At 38.5% G+C, this 25,696-nt stretch overlaps 1 protein-coding gene across 1 annotated transcript; it reads right to left on the bottom strand.

Moving 5' to 3' along the window:
• Positions 1 to 1,746: 1,746 nt before the first annotated feature.
• Col4a1 (Collagen type IV alpha 1) lies at positions 1,747 to 25,696 on the bottom strand. The gene is made up of 27 exons (XM_012370595.2): positions 25,004 to 25,696; positions 24,095 to 24,137; positions 16,287 to 16,434; positions 15,529 to 15,771; positions 14,984 to 15,414; positions 14,503 to 14,637; positions 14,318 to 14,425; positions 13,409 to 13,630; positions 13,133 to 13,321; positions 12,953 to 13,069; positions 12,550 to 12,714; positions 12,083 to 12,385; positions 11,565 to 11,948; positions 10,979 to 11,185; positions 10,637 to 10,805; positions 10,375 to 10,502; positions 9,593 to 10,031; positions 8,533 to 8,882; positions 8,170 to 8,436; positions 7,601 to 7,772; positions 6,779 to 7,024; positions 6,197 to 6,562; positions 5,809 to 6,024; positions 5,208 to 5,579; positions 4,396 to 4,567; positions 3,594 to 3,708; positions 1,747 to 2,946 (listed from the first exon to the last, which is right to left on the bottom strand). The coding sequence occupies exons 1-27, from the start codon at positions 25,021 to 25,023 to the stop codon at positions 2,689 to 2,691; spliced, it is 5,985 nt and encodes a 1,994-aa protein (XP_012226018.2). The 5' UTR covers positions 25,024 to 25,696; the 3' UTR covers positions 1,747 to 2,688.

The raw sequence follows: 25,696 nt of genomic DNA, 5'->3' as shown, positions 1-25,696 counted from the left end.
TGCATTACGGGCGTAGCATTGTGTTCCGTTCCGATTCAATCCTCGTACCATTCAACGAGCCGTCTGTTCATACCTGATCGAAACGCCGTGGCGTTACAAACACGAGTGAGAGGCGGTGCTGTAGCGCGTAAAAAGAAAACATATGTTAATGAATCAGTCGACCGCTGCAAAGGAAAAATACGCAGCGCATATTCGCTTTATTCACTTTCGCATTTGTACTTTGATCGAAATTTAAGAATTAGCAATCTCCGGATAAATTAGCCTCCTAGATGTAGAAAATATTAATTTTATTTTCTGAAAATATGATGTGGAGAAAAATATATGTGTATGTGTGTATGCAAATTTCTTGCAATATTTTCTAAAATTTTTATATATTAATTTTTTTTAATCTCTTATCTATTACGAGTAATTATACAAAATATCAATTTTACATTAACGATCTTTGCTTTTGAAGACTATTAGATTTTAATTGATATACGATGTTCAATTATCCACATTAATCCAAGTACCAAGTTAATTTTCATAAAAGCAGCAGAAGCGGCAGAAGTGTTAAATTTTGTATTGATCTCACCGCTGTACTAAAATTATCTTATCGAAATTTCTTGATGAATTAGTAAATAGAAAGATTGGAAATAAGAAGAAATATTTTCTCTGAAAAATTATAAAATATTTTTAAAACACTTCTTGCTACAATAATTAGAGATTGAACAGTTGATTTAACCACTTTTAACTTGCATTAATTTTATAATCAATGTCTTACGAAAATCTATGAGCGTTTTAGAACGTTTTCTTTGGAACATTAAAGATGTGAGTGCACAAGCGATTTTGTTTTTTGAAAAACAGATCACTATAACAAGGTTTGTACACGTGAAATTGTCGTGAAAAATCGTGGATGACAGTTTTCTCGCAAGAAAATAAAGTACAATATTTTACAGGGTGTAAAACACACACAATTAGACTTGGAATAAAATTTGTAATTTCGAAATCCTTTAATAAATTTACTGTAAATTTGGCCGAAAATTGATTGCAAACTATTCTTATATCGCGTATTCAACAAAAATTGAAACTTTAATTATAAAATTATACTTACAATTATGGCACTTGACAGAAATCATAAAATCAGTTCTTGATTCTAATAAATGCTAAATATTGCTCTATAGATCTAAATTTGCTCTGCAGATACAAATTTTTTGTGAGAGAGATTGATCGAAATTCGACAGAAATTGTCATCTGTTTGCGTCTTTTACGAACCATCTTATATATACTTCGCACCTTCATCAATTTTTATATACGTCGATTATATTAAAGAATATACGAGAAAATAAATTACGCTAACAGTAGTGATTAGCGGAAATAAATTCCTCTCTTATTCTCGCGATAAAATGGACACTCTGCGTGAAACGTTCCTCTCCGGATTCAATTAAAGTCTTGAAGTAATTATGTACTGTGGAAAAAGGAACTCGAGAAAACGTTTTCTACGAGTAGGATTGTTAAAGTACACTTTTCTCTGCATTTTTTAATTAAACTGTGTAAAGGACGTGTATAACAGTATATAATACGGGTCAAGTCATCTCTTTTTTTTTTGCAAAATACTCTCGTATAAAATTAATAGATCGGAGCGGAAGAAAATTTGTGCTCTTCTGTCACGTCGCTTCGAAACAATTATATGCGTCGTTACAAATGCACATGCAAAAATCGCGCTTCATACGCATGATTCAGGATCGTGTCACAGAACAAGCAAATTGGTGAGGTTTGAAAATAGAATTTTATTAGCTACGTAGCAAAATACCTATTTATTTAAATATTTGGCGTCACACGATTACCAGGCTAAGATCGTTTATATTAATATACAATATGTAAATGTGCCATATTGGATATGGGCAGTGTCCGTGGTAGTACGATAACCTTAGACTTCAATACGAGATTCATACGAGATATAAATATATATTATTTTACATGCTAGAGTAGTACGCTAAAGGCACTTGCTTGAATAGTTATACATAGAATAAAATAAAAAAAGAGAGAGAGAGAAAAAAAACACATATGGCGGAAGAAAGAAAGAAGCGCGCTCACGGGGGAAGATAAAAGAGCGGGTAACGAGCGAGGAGAGTGGCTCTCGGGAAAAGAAGTTATCCAGGACAAAACGTAGACGGTGAGGGGCGAGGGGGCAGGAAATAATGAAGACAAGACGCGGTTGCGGAACACACCCGGCAGAGGGAATCACAAGAAAGAAGGACGCGTCGTTCACTTTATTTCGATGTCGCCGGCACGGATCGAGCGCGAGTCCTGCAAACTTCCGTTCCGTCGCTCCATCGCGAGACGTTATCGCTCTTTTCTTCCTTGTTATCAGGGATCGACTCCCGGCGCTATTCCGACGAGTTCGATGTTCCATGCCGCGGGGATGCGACGAACATGCGCATTCATTGTCTCGAATAAAATCGTGGAGATCGTTTTCGCGTATCTCCGGTCTCTCGCGATCTGAACTCGGCGGAATTGCAATCGGTTTCAAACACTGCTTGTTTATACTCGTAATGACAGTTTCGCTTCTCGTGTAAAAAAGAAAGAGGAAAAAGAAGTGTACTGTGTACGTGTGTGTGTGTGTGTGTGTGTGTGTGTGTGTGTATGTGTGTTTATGTTTGTGTGTGTATGCGTGTGTCTTTTTCTGCGTATAACAGTGGCGCGTGTGTTTTACGTATTCTTTATACAAACTTGGCAGCGACTTATTCGGGACCTAAGATTGCCCGCCTTTAGAGTTTGTTTCTCGGGGCTTCTGAACTGCTGGCCATCTTCTATGGTCACCATCCAGAAGCTGTACTGATTAGAATAGTAATGGCAGTGTCCTTTGGCGCCGTTGCACTCGATGAACGGTGTGGCGCGGAAGTCCTCGAGGCAGGAACCAGGACTCGACAGGGACTGACCACCGCCCTGAGAACCTGCGCCGGTGTGCTGAAACGATCGCAAAGAATTTTGCTCAATATGTATTTGAATACTCAATTTCTCTCGTTGAGAACCAAGCGCGCCAAATCTGTATATATATTTTTTAAATTTTATCTAATTTTTTCCCCCTCTTTAATGTAATTGAATTAATGAAAAATAATGAGTGAAATAATTCCGTCCTCTTAACTACTTAAATATCATTGATGAAACGATGAGAAACCTTGATGAAGAGAGGACGTCTCGAATAAAATGGATCTCTTTCTGCAGAGACAATCTTTGTCTTTCTGACAACCCGTAGTGATGAAAGTTTACTTTTCGGACATGATTGATCTCACTTACAGTGAACTGAATACAAAGCGAATTCCGAACTCAAACGAGAATTCAGTAGAGAAATAATGATAATAAATATAGAAAATGTAGAAACGTAATTTTATGTGAAAATATTATCTGTTGTTTTTCAAACTCTGGCGTAATTTATTTGCCAATGTTCTGTCTTCTATATTTTTTTATATTTTCAAAATTTGCATAAATGTTAATAACTTTGTTATTTAGAAGTGAAAAATTATGCTACTTTTTTCATCAGAAATCAATATTAACTGCAAAATATGAAGTCGCCTTGCGTTACAATATTGCGCGGTGTGTAAAAAGTTACTTACCATAACAAAACTATAACCGATCCAAAGACCGGTCCATCCTGCCGGACATTCTGGAATGCTTATCGATTGACTGTGTACTGCTATCACATTAGCCGGAACTTCGCACACCACGCACCTGCCGCAAAAATTGCAAAATTATTACTCGATAAATCTGATAAATCTGTAAACTGTTCTGTAAACATCGCATAATATTCAGAAAAATGCGTATTAATCAAAATTTTTTATACGCAGAAAAAAAGTGACGTTTTACATAATTGACGGGAATACGGCTGCACATAGGAATTCGATTTCAATATGGAAATATTAACTTTGCTTCTTTGCGCCGTTCTCAGTAATACATTAGTTATGTTAATGTTGTAGAATCTTACGAATGTTGATATACATTTCATAATGTCTATTCATTGCGCTTTAACAACATCAAAAATGAAAAACAAGCATTCAAGAATTAAATATTGAAGTTGTAGAAACCTAACAAAACATTGTTTTAACTAGAGTTTTTCTTAACATAAATTCAACGCAAGTTGAAGAAGTTTAATTGCTTGTTGAGAGATATTTAAGATAGAAAAAGAAATAAAATTAGTAAGACAAATAGTTATTAAGAAGAATAATGAAAATTAAATATTTCTTTACGAAATTTTGCTAAAGAAATTCGATTCTGAATTTGATATCTGTGGCTGCAAGAATATCCGGTTTTATTCTGAATCTTCTATAATTATCCTTTTCAAAGGAATGCAGAACTCTTTATGCTCGCGGCAAAAATTTCAGCGGGATACAGCATGCATAATGAATATCGTAAACGTACCTGGAGATGTATTCTTCTATCGCCGTCTCTTCGACAGGCATCATGGGAATTGGACTATTAGTCGATAACCAATAAGAACGATCATTGCGACTAGCGTACTGACAGACGTTGTTGACGTCGCAGAACAAGAAAGGTATTGTCGAGAACTTTCTTACGCACGAGCCGGCGTAACCTGTTTTGCGATAATTTATAAGACGACTTAGATCAGTTGGCAAAAAATGAAAAAAAAAGAAATTAATCATGCGTGTCGTATCGACTTGACATTCATAAATGTTATCATTTTGTATAATCGTGACTCGATGCAGAAGAAAAAAAACAGCCGTGACTCGCTTTATGGAGCACAAATACGCATCAACTTGCTAATAAATGTGCTAATAATTGCGCGAAAATATGTGGCGCGATGCATATAAATTCGCTAAATAATAAATTTAAATGCCTATTAATGCTCAAATACCAGCTATGACAATTTAATCCGAATAATCGCGATTAATCACACCAATCCACTAAATCTTTGCTAAATTGCATCCACGGAAAATTCAGGTCAGAAGGTTATGTTTTAAATACAAATTAAAATAATTATAATAATAAAAATCAGAAGGACTTTTTAGGCAATATTTTCTTTTAGCAAATATATGTGAAATGTAAAACGAAAAAATTCCTAAAATATAATTTTTAAGACTGCTTTTTCATTGTAGCAGCGCTTCGCAGTTATTTTCCAATCAGATTAAAATCATATTGCTGAACACGATTTAAATAAATAAAATGTTACTTCGAATAAGAGATATGTGAACAATATATGACAAATAGCTTACCTAAGTCTTGAGAATGCGCTCTTTCATCGCCATCGGTGTAGAGTAAACTGTATCCTTCCCAAAGCTTGATGTGGCCAGCCTCGCAAACTGGCACGCTTTGACTTTGACTATGCTTGACCAGCAAGATACCGGTAAGATAATCAGGCGTCGTTTCGCAGGGCGCGCCGGGCTCACCGATAAGTCCTGGCGAACCGACAGGACCTTGAAGACCCGGCAGACCGGACGCACCGACTGGTCCCGGTAATCCCGGTAATCCGGGAGGTCCTGCTGGACCGATGAAACCTTGAGCGCCTTTGATACCGTCTAAGCCGGGGAAGCCAGGCGGACCTGGAAGTCCTTTTTCTCCTGACGGGCCAGGCGGGCCAGCCGGTCCTGCAAAGAAATTTGTTTTTATAATTTTAGATACATCGTGCGTTAACACAATTGAAATAAGAAAATATAATATAAAAATTATATTTTATATTTTTGATACCGAATTTTCAAAGACATTTATACATATTGCATTATCAGCTATATTTTCAACGCAGTAATTTATATTTTATAATTTATTTTAAGAAGTGTCAAATTTTTGCATATATGTAACATTTATCGTAAAACATACCAGGATATCCGCGATCGCCTTTAGGTCCCATCGGCGGCTCGATACAGTCGTCACCTTTGTCTCCTTTCAGACCTGCGTAACCAATAATACCCGCCAATCCAACTGCACCAGGATAACCTCTATCACCTTTCTCGCCAACTGGTCCAGGTAGACCATTCACTCCGTCCCAACCGCGCTCGCCTCTCTCTCCTGGAGGTCCATCCAATCCATTCGGTCCTAAAAATCAACAAATCAATATATTATTATTATTTTAATTAATTCTCGAAATTACAATATTTTCAGTCAACAGAAATTTCAACAAAAGGTAAAAATAATATTCAATAAGTTTCGAAATTACAATATTTTTAATTAATCAAAATTTAAGAAAAAGTAAAATAATATTCAGTACCTGGCGGACCGGATTCTCCTTTCTGTCCTGGGGCGCCGTACAATCCAGGCAGTCCTTGATCACCCTTCGAACCTTTATCTCCAGTAAATCCTGGTACGCCTGCAAGACCTGGAGCTCCGTCGCGTCCTGGTGGTCCGGTCAAACCCGGCGGTCCTTGATCTCCTTTTCCTCCTTGTGGTCCAATCGGTCCATAAGGACCAGCATCTCCTTTCGGTCCAGGCAGGCCAGGTAATCCTAGTTCACCTTTCTCTCCGATTCGTCCTGGAAAACCGTCTCGACCGTGCTTACCTGGTAAACCAGGCAAACCCTTCTCGCCCTTTATCGTAATTCCAGAAACGCCAGGAATACCAGAAGGTCCTTGTTCGCCTATATTAAACATACAATATTTCATAAATAATTGCAGTAAAAAAATTAATTAATAATTAATATCAATAAAAATTTACAATATGATAGAAAATTTTTAAAAATTTGAAGATAATATTTTAAATAGTAGTCAAATATTTTGTTTCAAAATTCCGTGATTATTGTTTTAAAATTATTTTATTATTATTTGGAATTATTTTATGTGAATGGAAAGCATACCTTTAGGTCCAGGGGCACCATGAGGTCCCGGTTCTCCTTCGAGTCCAGGCAAACCTCTGTCACCTTTCTCGCCATCGTAACCAGCGATACCGAGCAGACCTTGATCTCCTTTCTCACCTGGTCCTCCAGGGAATCCAGGAATACCTGGTTCACCTTTTTCTCCCTTAATCTGTATTGTTGGTCCCGGAGGGCCGCGATCTCCTTTGTCTCCAAAGGCTCCAGGAATGCCAGGCAATCCGACGAGTCCTGAAATTCGATTTTATTTAACATCATTTAAATACTTTTTTTACACTCAACTTTCATGTATCAACGGAGCATTATTAAACTGCGTATAAAATGAATAATTTATTATCAGATATAAAATACAATTTAGAAATACTAATTTTATTTATTTCATTTATTTCATTTAATTATTATAACATTGTCTGATAATTTTGAGTTGACTAAAAAATAAAACTAATGTATGTAAAATATATATAGAAATTATTCATCTACGAAGAGACATTAATGTACGATTTCAGATTGATACTTAGAGTGTACGAAAATTAAGTACATTGATCTCACAACGGAGAATCAGAACTAATTAAATAGGAAATTTTTATTCTGATTTATTCTTATTCTCCGTTGTGAGATCAATGTACTTAATTTTTGTACACTCTAAGTATCTTAATCTGAGATTGGTGATGCACATTTTAATCTCTTTGCGATGGCTCTTGAGCGGTTTATATACATTGTGCGATATTTATCTGTTTGATTTTAAAAAATAAATTTTTATTTTTATTAAACATTATATTAGCATAAAAACGAATATATTTTTCTCACCTGGTAAACCGCGATCTCCTTTGACACCATCAAGTCCAGGTCGTCCAGGAGAACCTATTTCACCATCAAGTCCAGGGAAACCAGGTGATCCCGGTGATCCAACATCACCAATTTCTCCAGGAAGGCCATCTATACCGGGTGGTCCTGGTTCTCCGGAAACACCTGATGGACCCTATTAAGAATAAAAAAAAAAAAAAAAAACAAATTAATATTTTAAATTGTTAAAATTGACATCATATAAATTAAATAATTTTGATATAAATATGTAAATTTATGAAACAATTTAAAATATGTTTTATTATATAAAATGAGGCACTTGAAATTATCACCTCAAATTACTATCATAAACTATTCATTATACGAAAAAATATTTTAAACAAAAATTGTATGATTTTAAGAAAAACGCATAAAGTAAATATTTTTTGTTTTTTTCTTTAGCATATCAAATGTTCTTTCAATTTCCGTAAAAAATATGTAGAGTGTCTTACATTACAATTGTTTTAATAAAAGTTAATAATTGTAATGTTAGTTTTCTCAATCACAATTATTATTTAAAAGGGGAAATTTACCAAATCGCCTTTCATTCCGGGGAATCCTCGTACGCCGGTATCACCTTTTTGGCCTTGCAAGCCTGGTAATCCGTCCCGACCTGGTGCGCCTGACTCACCCTTCAATCCAGGCAATCCATCACGACCGATGCCTGGTCTGCCAGGCTCACCTTTCGCTCCATCGATACCATCGCGTCCTGGTGGACCTTGAGGACCTCGTATTCCAGGCATTCCTGGCTCACCTTTCTGTCCTTTTTCCGAAACTTGACCCGGCTCTCCTTTTCTTCCCTGATTACATGATCAAATATTAAATATTTAATAATAATATATTTTTTTCAAATTTATAGAATATGTACAATATATATAAAAAATAAGATATATTACCGGTAGACCAGGTAGACCAATATCGCCCTTAATTCCTTCGTAACCGATAAGACCTGGTAAACCTGACGCGCCAGGCAATCCTTGATCTCCTTTCAGACCTGATATTCCAGGACGTCCAGGCTTTCCTTCCATACCCGGTAATCCTGGGAATCCTGGTGAACCTTGATCACCGTGTTCCCCCTTTATACCCGGTGGACCATCCACGCCAGGTCTACCTGGAGTACCAGGCAAACCTCGTCTGCCAGGATATCCTTTTGGTCCGTCGATACCTGGTTCACCGCGATCACCTTTCGCTCCAGGGAATCCAGGAAGACCCGATCTACCAGGTTCTCCCGGTAATCCTGGTTCGCCTATAGATTAAATATCTGTGATTAATACGTATGTAATGAATTTTTACATAATTGTGACATTATTAAATTTTATAAATTATTTACTTTACGATAAAATAATAGCAACTTATTATTAAATAAAATAAATATAAATAGACAATTTATTATTCTAATAAATAAATTCAAATAAATAACAAATATAATATATAAGAGAGCATAGAGAGCCATCGCAGGTTGTTGGAGCGAAAATTTTACATATGGAAATTTATTTGTCTACATAGAGACATATTAAATGTACACCGATCTCAGATCGAGATACGTAAAGTGTACGAAAATTAAGTACATTGATTTCATTTTTCGAGAATCAAAATGTACGAATTAAAGGAAATTATTTCAGGAAAGAAGGAAGAGCGAGAGAAAAAGCCGGGATTTAGCCATTCGCGCCCTGATATTTTTTCTCTCGTACATTTAATATGTCTCTGTGTGGATAAATAAATTTCCATATGTAAAATTTTCGCTGCAACCTGCGATGGCTCTCTACGCTCTCTTATATATTATATTTGATGGTTATAATATGAGTCTTTTTATTGTATTTGTATGGATTTGTCATATAAATAAGAATTTTGAATTTATTTGAAATTATTTATATAAGAATTTATTATAAAGTAAAAACATTTTTTTGCCAAAAATGTAAAAAAATTTTTGCGAAATTGCAAAAATAAAAGTCTTGCCTTTGCTTCCGTCGGTTCCCGGAAGACCGGCGACTCCTGGAGGACCAGGTGGGCCGACTGGACCGGTATCTCCTTTCTCACCGAACGCTCCAGGCAAGCCATTTATTCCCGGTGCGCCGATCTCTCCTTTCTCGCCAGCAAAACCTGGTAATCCCGGATAGCCATCCGGACCTTCTTTTCCTGGTGGTCCAGGCAGGCCTTTCTCTCCCTTTTCACCCTGAGGACCTGCTAAACCAGGACTACCCTTGACTGATATTCCAGGCTCTCCCTTGTCACCCTTCGGAGCCGGAGCGCCCGGGAAACCTCTAGGTCCTTCTCGGCCAGGTTCTCCTGGGAAACCCATCGGCCCCATGTTACCCTTGTCACCGCGCGGACCTGGTAAACCACGTGGACCCACTGGGCCAGGAGCACCGATAGGACCGCCTGCACCAGGTGGACCCTAATTTTTAAATAATAACTATATTACTTAATTTAAATATTAAATAAATTTAAATTTAAATAAATTTATAAATTTAAATTTTTCATATAAAAATTTAAATACAGTGAAATTATCTTTTTTTCCTTGATATGTGACATAATTATCAACTGTCTGTTACATATTTTAGCATTTATTTATATATCTCTTTAATATTGAAAGTTCAAACTATTAATTGAAAGTCTTATTGATTCAAACGTGTGTATTTAATTCAAAGAAAGTGATTATTTATTAAGTACCCAGAAATAAGAATATAATTACTCTTTAACGTAACTAACTTTTTCATATTGTCGATCAATATACATACTGAGAAACCTTGCAATCCTCTATCACCAGGTAATCCATCTTCACCGGGTGATCCAGGTTCTCCCTTGTCACCGGTTAAACCACGATCGCCTTTAAAGCCTTTGATTGTGTTCAGTGGCGGGCATTGACCTAATTACAGATAAATTTACAAATTTACATGCATATTTTTATATAATGTAATATATATATATTTTTTTTATAATTAAGAAAACATTAAAGATTCTAAAGCTATAGAAAATTTAACAAATTAAAGTCTCTCTTACCAGGTTCTCCTTTAGAGCCATATAAACCAGGTTCTCCCTTTTGTCCTGGAGATCCTGGTCGACCTGATTCACCGGATTCACCTTTTATACTTAATCCTTTCTCTCCTTTACGTCCAGGCGTGCCCGGTCTTCCTGGAACTCCATCTTGTCCAGGAAACCCTCGATCTCCCTAGAAGTGATTATATTTTAATATGTAAAAATTTCTTGAGAAGAATATTAATAACTTTCTTAAAGTCAATATTTTAATTTAACTATAACTAAATTATTAATTTTACTTAATGTTAAAATTAGATTGAAATAATTAATAATAACTAATGTTTTTAAAATTAAATAATTTCTTACCGGCGTTCCTTTGAGTCCCGGAAAACCTTCGAATCCAGGTCTGCCCTTTTCTCCCGCAGGTCCTTCTGGTCCTGGCGGGCCTTGTCGACCCAGTTCTCCGCGCACTCCTTTATCTCCCTTCTCTAATCTAAGCATATTATATGTCACCGTTGCTGGGGTTCCAGGCTCACCTTGAGGTCCTGGAGAACCGGGTATACCATCTTTTCCCTTGTTGAAAAATTGATACACTTTTTTTATTTAATAATTTACAGTTGCAGTGTAATTTGTATACTGATATGTATATGATACTAATCCGTATTAGATTTTTTATACAACTTTATCTAAAAAGTATCTAACTTATTAAAATCAAACAAATGTTTCCTTGTTCAAATTTACAAACAAATAAGAAATTATAAGTAAAAAATGATCTCAAATGCAAAGAAATCTGCGTTATTTATCATATGTATAAAAGAGTAAAATATGCTTGCACATTATTATATTTAATATATTCAAATGTATAAAATATATATTTATATATATTATCACATAATTAGCAAAACAATATAAATAAAGTCTAAATAATTAATAAATAAAATTGTTAACATACTGATGGTCCTGGCGGTCCAATCGCTCCCGGTAAACCATCGACGCCGGATTCTCCAGGGAAACCGCGTTCTCCTGGCGGTCCTCGAGGTCCAGTAAGTCCTGGAATACCGTCTGCACCACGGTCTCCTTTAACGCCTCGCAGTCCCGGTATACAATCTATGCAACGACCGCCGATATCTCCTTTCTCTCCAATTGCTCCAGGAATACCCGGTAAGCCGTCTCTTCCTGCCACTCCCGCTTCTCCTTTTTCACCCGGTGCACCCGGAATTCCTGGAATACCATCCAGAGAATCTCCCGGTCGACCTCGAACACCTCCGTAACCTCGTTCTCCCTTTTGACCTTTCTCTCCGTCGAAACCGGGCGTTCCATCTATTCCTTTCGGACCCTACGTCGCAAAATGCACCATCATTTATTCTTTAAATAATACATCAATTATTAAAATAATTATTACACCAAAAGTTTAATTTATTTATTTATTTATTGACGATTGATTTGAAAATTAATTAATTAATATAATACCATTATCGACAATCCCTTCTCTCCTGGCGGTCCTCGCGGTCCTGCCGGTCCGGGTGGTCCGTCGAATCCACGCGGTCCTGGACCTCCGGGAAATCCGGTCAAGCCAGGCTCACCCTTTCCGCCCTTTTCTCCGGGGAAACCTTCTGGACCTGGAATTCCAGGTAAACCAGGGCCTCCTTGCAAACCTATGGGACCTCTCGGTCCTGGATCTCCCGGAAAACCATCTGTTCCTCGCGGCCCCGTAGGTCCTGGAAAACCACGTGGTCCTTTCGGTCCTGGTGGTCCCGGCCTTCCTTTACCGCCCTACAGCACGATATTTAATAAAACTTTAATAAAACATTTTAGTAAAATATTTTAAATAAAAAAAACAAAAACTTCTGCTATTATCTTCAAAAAACGCATAATAAAATGTATAATTTTTTAAAAATAAAAATGTAGTAAAGTTAATATTAAAAAATGATATTTACTCCCGGCGGACCAGGAGGTCCTCGCAATCCTGGAACTCCCATAGGTCCATCCTGGCCGGGTTCTCCTTTTTTGCCGGGTCGTCCAGAAAGTCCTTCCAATCCGTCAATACCTCGATCGCCCTTTCGTCCAGGAGGCCCAGGAGGTCCAGAGAAACCATCTCTACCCTAAAATCGAACAAAGCTAGATTATTTTTATATAATATTAGAATTCTTATATATTATAATATTCTATATTTAAACTAATAACATCAATTTTTAAAGAAGTTATTTTTTAATGATAAAAGAATTGTACATTAATGTATATTTATATACTATTTACATATTTATATTTATTTACGTTAATGTAATATTATATATAACATTTAATATCTTTTTTTTTAATTATGAGTAAGAGTGTACTTACACGAATGCCTGGAGCTCCTGGAAGACCTTTTTCTCCTTTGTGGCCTGGTCCTCCAGGTATGCCATGATCACCTATAAATCCTGGCTCTCCTTTTTGTCCTTCCGGTCCCATTTCACCCTAAATATTACTCGAATTAGAAAATATTGAAATAATCCAAAGAAATTAATATTCTTTACGTACTTTGTCTCCTCTTAATCCTTGTTCTCCGGGCGGACCCGTGACTTCCGAGGTTCCTTCGAACGGCATAATGGGCGCGGTTGTACCCGGAAGTCCTTGTTCTCCCTTCACACCCTTTTCTCCCTTTATCCCTTCGAATCCAAGACCCATATTTCCTTTCGCACCTTTCGGACCTGGCACGCCTGGAGCACCCTGAATTTACATACAATATTATATTATAATTTGCAAAAATATTTTTATTTTTTTATTTTATCTTTGATGGATTTAAGTTATACTTACATAAGGACCTTGTTCGCCCTTTAAACCAGAGAAACCCCGGTCTCCTTGCACTCCAGGAGGACCGGGGGGACCTCTTACACCGTCCATACCAGGTTCACCCTTTTGACCCACCGGGAAAGCACCGGCGTACGCTGGTTGACCCTTATCTCCCTTAGAACCCTGTGGACCTTTATAACCACGAGGTCCGGGTTCTCCGGGAAGACCATGATGGCCGGGCTGACCCTAGAAAATTATACAATAATGTGGAACAAATGATTGGCCAAGGGTAACGGAAAGAATAACAATTTATTAACTATAATATATGATAGTGTAACAAATTCACACAAGCCTCGAAATGCTCAAAAACTCGATGACACTCTAAACTCTAACTTCTTAAAACGCTACAAAGTACACTCTCTTCTCAAAAGCGCTCTTCCTCTTCGCTTTAAACTGACTGTCCTCATTTCTTAAAACACTCCTTATATTCTCTAATACACACTTTCGATTCCCAATAAAGTACACATTTACGCTATTTTCCAAAACTTTAATCACACACCGCATTCTTTTTCACCATATGCCGCACTTACTCAAAACAGTCATACCGCAATCATGCATCAAACCTTCCGACATTCTCTCTTATTCTCTCGTTCATTCTTTCATACGCTCGTATATATATTTTATAATCCTACAATATAATCTTATAAGAATTATAAGCTGAAATATCTTTTCGTGTCCGGTCTTATCGTCTCATTCATATTAACTCTTTTCGTATTAACATAAATTATTAATATGCTTAAACTAATTATTTTTGGTGTTATTTATTATAAATATTATTAAATATATTATAAATTTATTATTAATTAGTAGTCATAAAGAAGTAACAGATGCTAAATTTAACAAATTACAAATTATTTTAAGATTGCTTCTTACATCTGTTCCGTTGCAACCATCACGACCAGGCAAACCAGGGGATCCTGGAGATCCTTGTATTCCCGGCACACCGTTTATACCGGGAAAGCCAGGCATACCCATTTTTCCCTTTAATAATACATAAAATTATTCCTTGAAAAAGATTAAATGTATCATAATTGTACCAAAAAAAAAAAAATACGTACTCTGTCACCTTTCGCACCATGTGGACCTTGCGGGCCGGGATCTCCTTTTTCACCTTTGGGTCCTAGAAGACCTTCTGCTCCTGGAAATCCTCGTTGTCCTTTAGGACCTTGCGGTCCGACTATTCCTGGCGGTCCCTAGATGAAAGAATACCGCGATAAAATAAATTCTCGTTTAAAATTCTTATTCTAAAGAAGTATAAAAGTATTATAAACGATTAATAAGTGATGCGTACTCTCTGTCACCTTCAAAATTTTTTCTAACTTGAGCATATTATATGCAATATCCATTTTATTTTTTACATGAAAATCTTACAAGAAATGCAAATGTAGATGAGATAAATGTGTAAAAAAATTAATTTTAATTCAAGAATAAGATAACGTGCAATTTTATTTATCGCAATTTTTAGAAAATTGATATTAAAATATTTAAATTGCCGCTTTAAAATTTTTAATGTTTTATTATCAATTTGCGGAAACCAACCCGTGATCCTTTCTCGGCGAAACACTTGGGTACGCAGCACCCAGATCCAGTGCAGTTTCGAGGTGCCCCAGGCATAGGCACTACTTGAAAATTACTCGGATAATTTTCGTTGTCCTCGCCATAATTGCCATAACTACCACGGCCGCCACCGTAAGCATCGCCACTGCCGCGACCTCCTCCGTGAGAATCGCCACTGCCGCGACCTCCTCCGTAAGGATCGCCACGACCACCGCCGCGACCGTCGTCGGTTCTTCGACCATAAGAATCCGCACCTCCCGCCCCATAGCCTCCTCTGTGAGGATCACGGCTTCCGTAAGGATCACGACTTCCGTAAGGATCACGACTTCCATAAGGATCGCTGCCGCCATAAGGATCACTAGATCCTCCTTGATAGTTGTAGGATCCTCCTCCCCGCTCACTTTCGCCGGCGCCTAAAAAAATTACATACTATTAGAGCTGTCTGAATGATTTGATAAAAAGGAAGACCGACTAACTGCAAATCCATATTTTGGCATATTTTTTTCAGTAATTTTTTATATGATTACCGCTATACGTGTCGAATCCGTCGCTGTGACCGGGATCCGGTCGATTTTCGTCAGTTCTGGATCCTGAGGAACTGCCACTTTCAGGATACCTATTGTCGTAGCCGCTCTGCGATGCTCGATTGCGATGGTACCATCGAGGATCGTAAGGATCGCTCCTGTTTCTGTGAATATTCCATCGAGTCCTCTCGTCGGGACTGTGATGACCAGTAGAATTGTAGTTCCGCCTTTCCGTATCGTAGTCTCCTAGACATGCCAATCAGCGAGTATAATGTTAGGATTCTTTTAATAGCAGTTTCCGACATCTATCCCTATTATTGCCAGATTTTAAAGAACAGAAGAATGGCCCCGTTGCACGCGATAATATTCAGTTTGAAAACGAATCGTCTGCACGGAACGATATTAAAGCACGTCGACTCTTTAAACTTTCGCAATTTTACACATTGATATAAATTTTTATGCATACATAATTTTTTACGCAAGCGTATTTTTTTATGCAACATTAGCCCTCTCTCGCACATGTTTTTTACATAAATATTTTTACACGAACTAATTTTATGCCAACTAATATTAATATTGTGGTAAAATTATCGAATGCAGTAACATCTTTAGCATGAAAGTCGACATATAAATTTTTATATTATCAAACAACACAAAAGTTGTGCTGGAGAGATTAAGGGAAGAAGAATAGGAATAAGTTACTGTGCTTCCTCCTATTTCTCACATAAATCATAGCATGAGGCGGCATGTTGTCCAAGTACCTTCGTCCGTGAACCCAGTGTTGTAATTCCATTCCGAATTACCATCGTCATCGCTACCGTTTGTGGGCTTTCCGATATGAATATCACCTCGTGCTGTGTCCAGCGGCACGACCGGAGGCGGTTTCTGCGACCATGTGGAATTATATTGCTAAAACAAATATTCGGAAATAAAAGGTTCTGCAAATGGAATTGGAACAGTATGTAGCGACTTATAAAGCGCGATACCAATTGCAAGCTAAGAATACAGGTGTGCATGAGATATAACGGAAGAAAAGACCGTGGATTGTCGTTTGTCAAACTTACACAGCAAAATGTGTCCAGTCGATTAACGGTGTGAAGGAAAATCACGTTCGGGATTTTAGAAACTAGAGCATTGATAACATATGATGACGTGTAGCAACTGGCTGCAACCAGCGCTTGTCATTTAACGATTAGTTTTTAATTTGCGGCTAATAATGCCGAATATGCAGACATCAAAATTGAATTTCGAAATATGTATGTTAATTATCAAATATGAGCTTTATTAAAATGCAGTTTGCTTCCTAATTTATTTGCAATTTTTATTGTGACGATATAAAAAAGAAATAGAAAAATAAATGTACTATCAAAAATTGTGTACAAAAATTCGATGTAAATTTCAATCTGAATGTCTTATAATTCACATTTTAAAAAATTAATCAAATTAATAAAAAAAAGTCTCATTACGCGAAACATTAGCGTAAATTTCGGTTTATTCTATGTGTCAATCTAATATATAATAATATTTATATTTATATTTTTTTTCTTATCAATCTTAACAATATTTATATTTTTCCTATCGTATTAACGTAACAGTTTACACAAATTTAATATAATTTATGCATTTAGAATATTCATAGAATTGATAACGAGAATCACATATCTATGCATCTTAACCTTAATTTACGGAAGAAATTTAACGGCAAGATCACGAGTGCGCATGCGAGTGACGGTTTACTCGTATAACATTAAGTTGACCCGTAACCCCGCGTGCACCCATTAAATGGTATTCTTCCGGGATTTATAGGTATGCGTTCCATGACACAAGCGGCATGGCCGTAAATTTAACGAGCTCGCATTTCGTGCGGCCAAGATTTACGCTTTATCGACCGAGTGCATCGTTCTTACGGTCTCTCGTAGCGAACCGTAGGATGGCACAAAAAGATCTTTGCTGACTGTTCGTGCGTCTCCGAAGAGGAGATAAAACCGCGTTAGCGATCACGTGTCTAATGTCTTTATCACATCTTTCTTTCCTTACTCCCTGCGCTACGGTAGACAACAATTAAAGTAATAAAACGATTAAATTTAATTTTTAATTAAGAGCTAATATATTCATTAACTTTTTTATATAATAATAAAAGTTCTTAATCTTTATAATGTAGCGCGATATTTAATTATTGTTGAACAACATAGCTGAACTGTGAAATTATTACCGCTTCGTTAAAAATTCAAAAATTGTATGTAATACATTCGGGACTTTGTATTCAATGCAAAAACAAGATCTGTAATAACAAGATAAAACGGTAGGCATCGTTTCTTTTCCTCTACAGAAAGCGTCGTTTCGCAGCAATATAACGAACGCGTTCAGATTCACAGCGAATGCATCATTATTTTCCTAAAAGAAAACTATAAAAAGTCATTGTCTTGCCCTCGTTTTCATGTTTTTGTCCTTTTTTTCGTATACCCGAGGATGGCACGCGCTGGCAGGAAGCACGGGGAGATAATCGGTTATCGTTCCGAGATGACGTACCGCCCTCGGAGTGGCTGCACGTCTGTGGCACACATGTACCGTATACGCGGCGATAGAATGACGATAGAGCGTCTTTTTAAAATTTCATTCATCCGCGCTCACTGTGAAATTCGGGCTAGTTCTCGCAGACGCATGAAGTCACCGAAGCCCGATTCAGATGACGGACTGCGGAATTTTTTGTAGAATCAGAGTAACCGTGATATTACGATAGGTTTTGCAATTGACAACCCGTCACTTGATCACTTTTTACCTTCACAGTCAGAATTTATTCTGGACGAGATATCACACGAAGCGATAACCAAAATGGATCTTAAAACACTAAAAATCAATGAATTTTGCGACTGCGAAAATGGGAAAAGAGAAGCTTCAAAAGTGGAACGTTATTTGAATATTATTGTTTTATTTAGATCCATCATAAGATATTAAAAAAAAAACATAGTTAAAAAAATCGATCCATCCCATAGAAAAAATTTTGTTTCCAATCTTTGCGTTGCAAATTGGAATAATTCTCCTCGAATTATCTCGTCATAGACTTATTCGTCCATCGAACACTAATCCTCTATCTAATTCCGATGAAGCTGGATTTAATCTGTCACAAAACCCAATGACCACAAGAGCATGCATATATATTTTTTATAATTTAGAAAAAACACAGATGTAAAAATCGATTTATTTCACAGAAAATCTTTCGTTCAAAATTCTCTAATTGGAATTATTCTTCTCAAATTCACTATGTCACTGTGTCATAATGTCACAAATGTATCTATTCATTTAATCCCGTCTGATTCCGATTTAAATTTGATCCACCACAAAATCTGATGATACAGAAGCGTGCCTCGTAAATCGCGCAAATGGCTCACGTCAAAGCACCGTGAAATCGTCGATGTTCCATCTCTCTATCAATATATACATTCAATTTCGACTTATTGCGCGCTCATACGTCACCGTGTCCGCGCAACTCGCGTGAAAGGGGAAACAGAAATCAAAGCCGTCCGAAGCGGAAGTAGCTCGTGTCGGTCGGTAAACCCTAACTGGCAGGAAAGCGATGTGCGGGGCGGTTTCGTCTCAATGATAAACCCATCATCCAACAATAGATCGGCCACACTGTACGGATAGAGCGCGGCGCGCCACGCTGCAAATCTGCAAACCGTGAAATTATCCTGCCTAACGCTACGCGATGCATGAATTATGCAGATGATAACTGCCAGCACGAGCTGATGTCGCGCCCGGATAATGCGTGGATTAGAAGACCGCTTAGCACTTTCAATCTCGGATATGAATCGCGCACGTCAAGCTGTTCTCTTATATGTAACGACTATGCAAAAAATAATTTATACAAATAACTATATAAAATAACTATACAAAGAATTAACACGAATAATGGATAAATAAACTTTATAATTATAAAATGTCTATAAGAAATAACAGAATGCAACAATTTTAACATAATTTGATATATTAACTTCGAAATTATAAAGATCAGGAAAAAAAACATACAGAGAAATTTAAAAATTTGTGTTGTTTTTACTGTAAAAATATATTAAAAATTAATGAAATTTTACTCTTTAAAGTTTACCAAGATATCTAATATTAAAAATTAGACGGCGAGAAAGCTGCGAATAAAATTCAATTTTTATTAGAGAAAAATTCGTTGCACGTTCATTGAAGAAATAAATATTTTTTCGTTAAAACGGATTTAATATGTTCTTACGTTCGCAACTCAAAAAATGCAATAGCATATTCTCGCACCAACCGAAGAGAGCTTCTTGTTTGCCACGAACGAAAATCATGCACATTAACTTGGCGACGCGTGATACAGCACCGTGACCAAGCCGGGTTAACGTCCTTCGACCCAAATCAAGGTTCTTCGATGCTGATCGGTCGATTTGCAGCCATTACACCAGTGGACAGGCCGCCGAACGAGAAGAAAACGGCTCTACGAGACCGGCTGATAGAAATTCGCTCGTACGAGGACGATCTACGCGCTTGCTAGCAATTTCGTTTAACAAAACGCTTAACCCAATTCTCTTATTTTAGATATGAGATATCTTTTCGTGACGGTTCAAGAATTGTCCCTTTTATCGCCTATCTCGGCCGCCTTCGTGAATCCACGATTGCGCAACGCAACCGGAGAGCTGAGTATATTGCGACCACGATGATGGTCCCGCTTCGCGTCCCCTCGCGACGGACCCTCCCCCGTCCCTTCGCCGACGACCTTCTTCTTCGTCTTTACCGGTTGCTCGTCTTGATTTTCTTTATCTTCTTTTTCCGCCGTCTTTCGACCCGCCCGCGTCTCTTTTTCATCTCTCGCCGTCACATCCGAGTCTGGTCGTGCTTAACGATCGCAGCTGACGCTGACGTTAACTCTACGTGGGACGCAGAATACGCTAATTCGTTACCCGAGATTTTTTCTGATCCCGTGGCGGCACCACGCGTATTCATGAGCATAATGCACGGATGGCGGCAGCGTCGGATGGCGAGATTCCGATGTGTCCGCCGATTTTAATCTGGCTCGCTGCAGCGACAAGGAATTCACCGCGGACGTTTAAGGGACGCGGCGAAATTTGCAATTCAATTAATTAACGACAAGTCGACTGCCACGGCAGAATTATTGACTTCGTGAATTTTATAATGTCGACCCTCGTTCTTATGTAATACTTGGCAATTAAAAGACACGAATTTCTTATTAAATGCAGAATCTCTGATAAATCTTTTTGATTTCTTTTTATTCAACACTTTTCGAGAGAAATTTAATAGAAAAGTATTAAATATACTTTTAACATTTTATATTCCAACAATTACATAACTGAATAGAGTAAAGATTTATTATTTTATTTTTATTCTTATAGTTTGAAGGCGGACAGCGTTGAACTAGTATTTCTGCAATCAATTGTACACGCAAAATTTTGAAAAGAAAAAAGTGTCTAAATCGAAGTATTATATTTCTACAATGGGAATAAAACGTAAAAATCGGTATAGGTCACAACGTATCACTACCGTCCGCGATTCGCCGTCCAAGGGTTAAAAAGAATAAATTGCTTGCGAGAAAGTTTCGCGTGAAAAAAAGAAGCACGCGCTGTTCGAAGTTCAAGTCTCAGGTATCGCTTCTCCGATATCAAACAATCGCTAGTTCGTCATATCTATGCGGCGAGATCGCTGACTGGACGGATGCTTATTTTGCGACACAAATTACACGACGTAAATAAATTTCGAGAAAATCCCTGTGAATTTACTTTAAAACGTTCTCTTGACGTAAGAGAGGAATTGTACGAAAAATGTAAACGTCGCGAAACAGGTGGCCGGGACGTTGCCTGTTTTCACCTCGTTGCTTGCGCGCCCCCGCAGGACTCCGACGAGTCTGCGAGAGACGGCGAAATCAAGTCCCGAGCGCTCAATTGCTGACTATTTCCAGTAGTGACTAAGCCGGCTCGCGTGTGTGGTGCACGCGCGCGTACATGGCGTAATAAAATTACAGCTAGCGCAGTTACGGCACCGTAGGCGGACTAGTCTCCGTAAGAAACGGACTGCCCTATTTCGGATCTAACACCTTCCCGTTCCTGTTGTCCGAGTCCTCGCCGAAGGATAAACCGATAGATGTAAAATTTCAGAGGGGCTACTACGACGATCGAATAGGAGGAATTTGTACTAGAATGCAATTGTAATTTGCAGCATGTTAATTATCTATTTTCCGCTGACCTACATTGATTATTTGATTCTACGAACAAATTTATAAAATATTTAAAAATTTCTAAAAATCTATTTAAATATGATATATGAAGCGCCTTCTAGATATAGTTCGAATAGTTTTTTGTGCGTTCAACAGAAAGACGTTAAAATAAGCAACAACTTGTTTATTTTCTAGATAATTTGCGTATTTTATGCGCAAGGCGATTGTACGTGTGTAGAAAGACCGTCTGTCACACAGTCTATGTACTGCACCCACAAATATATATAAACATCATATGTGTATACAGAGAACCCTGCTGACATCATTTTATAAGCAGAATCCTGCTGCTTCCTACTGTGCTATTTGACTGCGATCGAGCGTTTCGAGGAACTGAGCCGAAGAAAGGCTATGAAAGGGCAGCACGAATGACTGTAATATATAGAGGAAGCACCTGGTAGTCGGGCTACCATAACGGCACTACTATAGACAGCGAAAGATACCAGGCAATTTTCGAAATCTACTTTTTTAGAAGTCTTTTTATCTATTTCACAGATTTTTTTTATGAAATACTCGATATAGGTTGTTGGAAAATAAATAATTAAAATTCTGAATAATTCGCTTCTATAATTTTGCAAAATCGAAAATCTTTAATTTTTAGAAAAATTTCTATTTATTTCATTTTTATAAACATGCACAATTACGCGAATATTACACGTGCTTGCATCTCATTCACTGGATGATAAAGCCGCCTACGTTGATATGTCTTGATTTGAAATGACTTTAACGATGCTTTAACCGGATATGTGAATGACATTCCCGGAAATTATTCGACCCAAATTTATTTAAGAGATCCACTAGATATGTCTTTATATCTCTTGATTAAAAAAAAGAGAAATTAAATATATAGGTCGCATAACTATAAATAACAGATCAACACATTTTATCACTTGTAGATTGTTTTGTCTTTGCGTGCTGCATTACACCGCCTTAATTGTGATACAACAAACGAACAACCAATTAATACAAACTAGCGAAATTCTGCTCACTTTTATTACGTCCTCTACAATCACCGCTATATTTGTCACACGCCTGGTAATTTTCCATAAAACGATTCTTATCGCCGAGTAGTATGCAACGCGCTTAAAATACAGACTCCGCCACTTGTACGAACCCTCCTCCCCTTCATGATATTTCGCATACGAACGAATGTTTCACAGACGAAAGACAATGCGTAATGTTTCGTATTCAAAGCGAGGGTGCAAGATGTCCCGAAATTATCATAAAATTCAACAATACACGGAATCTTAAAGAATTATTTAATTACGAGAGTTTTTATTTTTATTTTTATTTAACAATATATCTTTGCAGAGCGCAGATTGATTTCTTCGACAATAATAAATCGTAAAAATTAGGAAATTAAAATTGAATTGCACGAATATTTCGTGGGAGAATAAGGAAGATATGTTTTTCACAAATATCTTTATCGGGAGACGAGCGTGGGTGCGTACGTGCAGCAATCGCGATAAAATCTCTCTTCACAGGTGGCGGCGTGTCCAAACCGCACGCGCCCTCGGCGACTACGTCGAACTGCGTTCTACAACCACGAGTGAAACGCGATAGCACTCGATCCAGACTCGTTTTTTTTTTTTCACTCGACAAACAAACGGCGAACTACAACGCGACGCAACGTGGGTACACGTGCCTGCACGTCGCTGCGAACGCAATCAGCTTACAACGAACGCCGTGCGTCAAGTGGGCGCAAGGTATTGTATATACGCACTCGATGAATGGATCGAAATAAGCCGCGAGCAGTCGAACCGGTCGCGCGAACACGGTGTACCGCAAGATCGCAGGTACACGCGAGTCAACATGAAAACACCATCCCCAAATAACGTCAGCAATTTCCGATTTAATTTCCGCCACGGTGGAATTGTTCTCCCGATCGATCGGGAGATATCAATCGAATGCAGCGTCGATTGCGGCATTCGTCTACTTTCCTTGTGCATACCGATGATTCTTCCAACAGAAAATTCTTGTAATATAACTAATCGCGATAAAAACCGCGTCCATTCACAAAAGCGTTAAGCAAGCGGAGAGTTTTAAAAACGCGAAGATAGCAACGCGGAGTTTATTTGATGATTCAGGTATCGCAAGCAAAATACGTAATGTATATTTTTTTGTTTTTATTTTTTAAGTTTTGGATTCTGCGACACATATTATAAAAAATAAACAGCTTTAAAAAATCTAAGCTTCTAAAAAATTTATAAAAATAGATGAGCATTGCACGGATAATTCAAATATTGTTACGATATTTGATGATATCATAATCACTCGCGAAGAAAAGAAAGCGATCACACATGAATTTGTACATACCGCACTAGCAATCCCGGCCAGGCAAACTGCGGTTGCGACGAATCTGAAAGCAGAGGTACACTGGGATATTATTTTGAAAACTCGTATAAATGCGTAAAGCCGGATGAAAAGAAAGATAAAACAACGCGATGAGAAGTAAAAATGCATCGCACAAATGCATATCGCAAATCCTTTTTTAAAAAACATTTTGCAACAACATTGCGATGGAGCGCATTAAATTTTTCAAAAGTTACGTACATAACATTCTTTTACAAAATATACAATTTTTCTTATGCACATCACTTGAGTAAAGTCGACGTTGAACCGCGCGAGTCAAGTTGTGAGAGTTCAAAGTGCGGAGCGGACGTTTCGTAAGGAATCGTTCTACCTCGTGAAGGTCCGACGTCATCGAGGCAAGAAGCAGAGTAAATATTCGTCACCGAAGGTAAAGGAACTTAAGGCACACAAGAAAAGAAAAAAAAAAAAAAGAAAAAATACGCGTGAATGAGAAAGATGAGGAAGCGCGAGAGGTGCGGAGAACACGATTTGCGGCTGCGTCGGAGCTGCGTCGGATCGGGAGGACGATCTCCTGCGCGCACGCGGGTTCGCCTCGCGCACGTCCTTGGGGTTCTCTCTCACCTTTCCGTGGAAGCCTGCGCGCAACGAGGGGTGAAACTATCCCCTCCGTGAAGCAACGGGATCGCCACGGTCGGCCCGTCGGGCAACGAGCCAGGACGAGACGAAGAACGGAAAGGACATTCGGAGGATGAAGAAGAAGAAGAAGAAGACGAAGAGGAAGTAAAAGAGGAAGAAAAAGGGAGCCGACGGCTCCGGAAACACCGGACGAGACGAACAAGGGTAAGGAATCGGAGGAACGCGACGGAATTAGAGAAAGGGAGAGAGAAAACGAGATCAGCAAAGCAAACTCACCGCAATCCCAACTGGGTCATGTCGACCTCCCTATTCCTCGACGGATCTAGGGAGCCGAGAAGCACAGGCTAAAGTCACGAGCACCGCACAGACAGAGGCAGTCACAAAATATCGCGCGGGACCGGGCACCGAGTAGACCGATGGTATATGCGGACCATCCCATCCAGGGAGGACTCTGAATGGACTCCGGGTGGAGGGAAAGAAGGAAGGTGGAGGCGGCCGCCGCGCCGAGCCACGCCAGCTAGAATTCCTCCGCCGAAAGGACCGGGCGAGAAGAGAGAGCCTTCTCCCGACCTTCCGCGAGACGGGCGACGTCGCACGCGCTCGCTCGCTTGCTCGCTCGTTCACTCGCTTCGTTCGCCCCGACGTCGACGAGGGGGAATATCGTCCCCTCTCTCCCACACACTCTGCTCTTCTCTCGCTTCTGCGAGAAACGCCGTCGGAGTCTTCTGTCTGCCTGCCTCCGGTCGAACTCCGGATCTGCGAGCCGGGAAGAAGCAGAAGAGGAAGAAGAAGGCGAAGAAACGGGCGCGCAAGAGGAAGGGAAGGAAGGAACGTGCGAGTGGACGTGTGCCGTCTCTCCAGGGTTGGTAGGGGAACGAAGAAGAAACAGCCGAAGAGAGAAGTGAAGAAGGAGAGAAGGAGGAAGAGAGGATCGGGCAAGGAGTAGAAGGAGAAGGTGGTGGACTCGTC

Source organism: Linepithema humile, chromosome 1 (assembly GCF_040581485.1).
Source record: "Linepithema humile isolate Giens D197 chromosome 1, Lhum_UNIL_v1.0, whole genome shotgun sequence".
Lineage (NCBI taxonomy): Eukaryota > Metazoa > Arthropoda > Insecta > Hymenoptera > Formicidae > Linepithema > Linepithema humile.
The sequence above is the reverse complement of the archived record's forward strand: the minus strand, read 5'-3'. Positions and strand labels throughout refer to the sequence as shown.

Excerpts from the sequence above, each read along its gene's own strand:
- Col4a1 (XM_012370595.2), bottom strand. The coding sequence starts at position 25,023 with ATGACCCAGTTGGGATTGCG. Across the intron at positions 13,070-13,132 it reads AAGGATTAAGAGGAGACAAA|GGTGAAATGGGACCGGAAGG; the intron begins GTACGTAAAGAA and ends AGTAATATTTAG. Across the intron at positions 11,186-11,564 it reads TTGGACCGCCAGGACCATCA|GGAAAAGATGGTATACCCGG; the intron begins GTATGTTAACAA and ends TTTTTCAACAAG.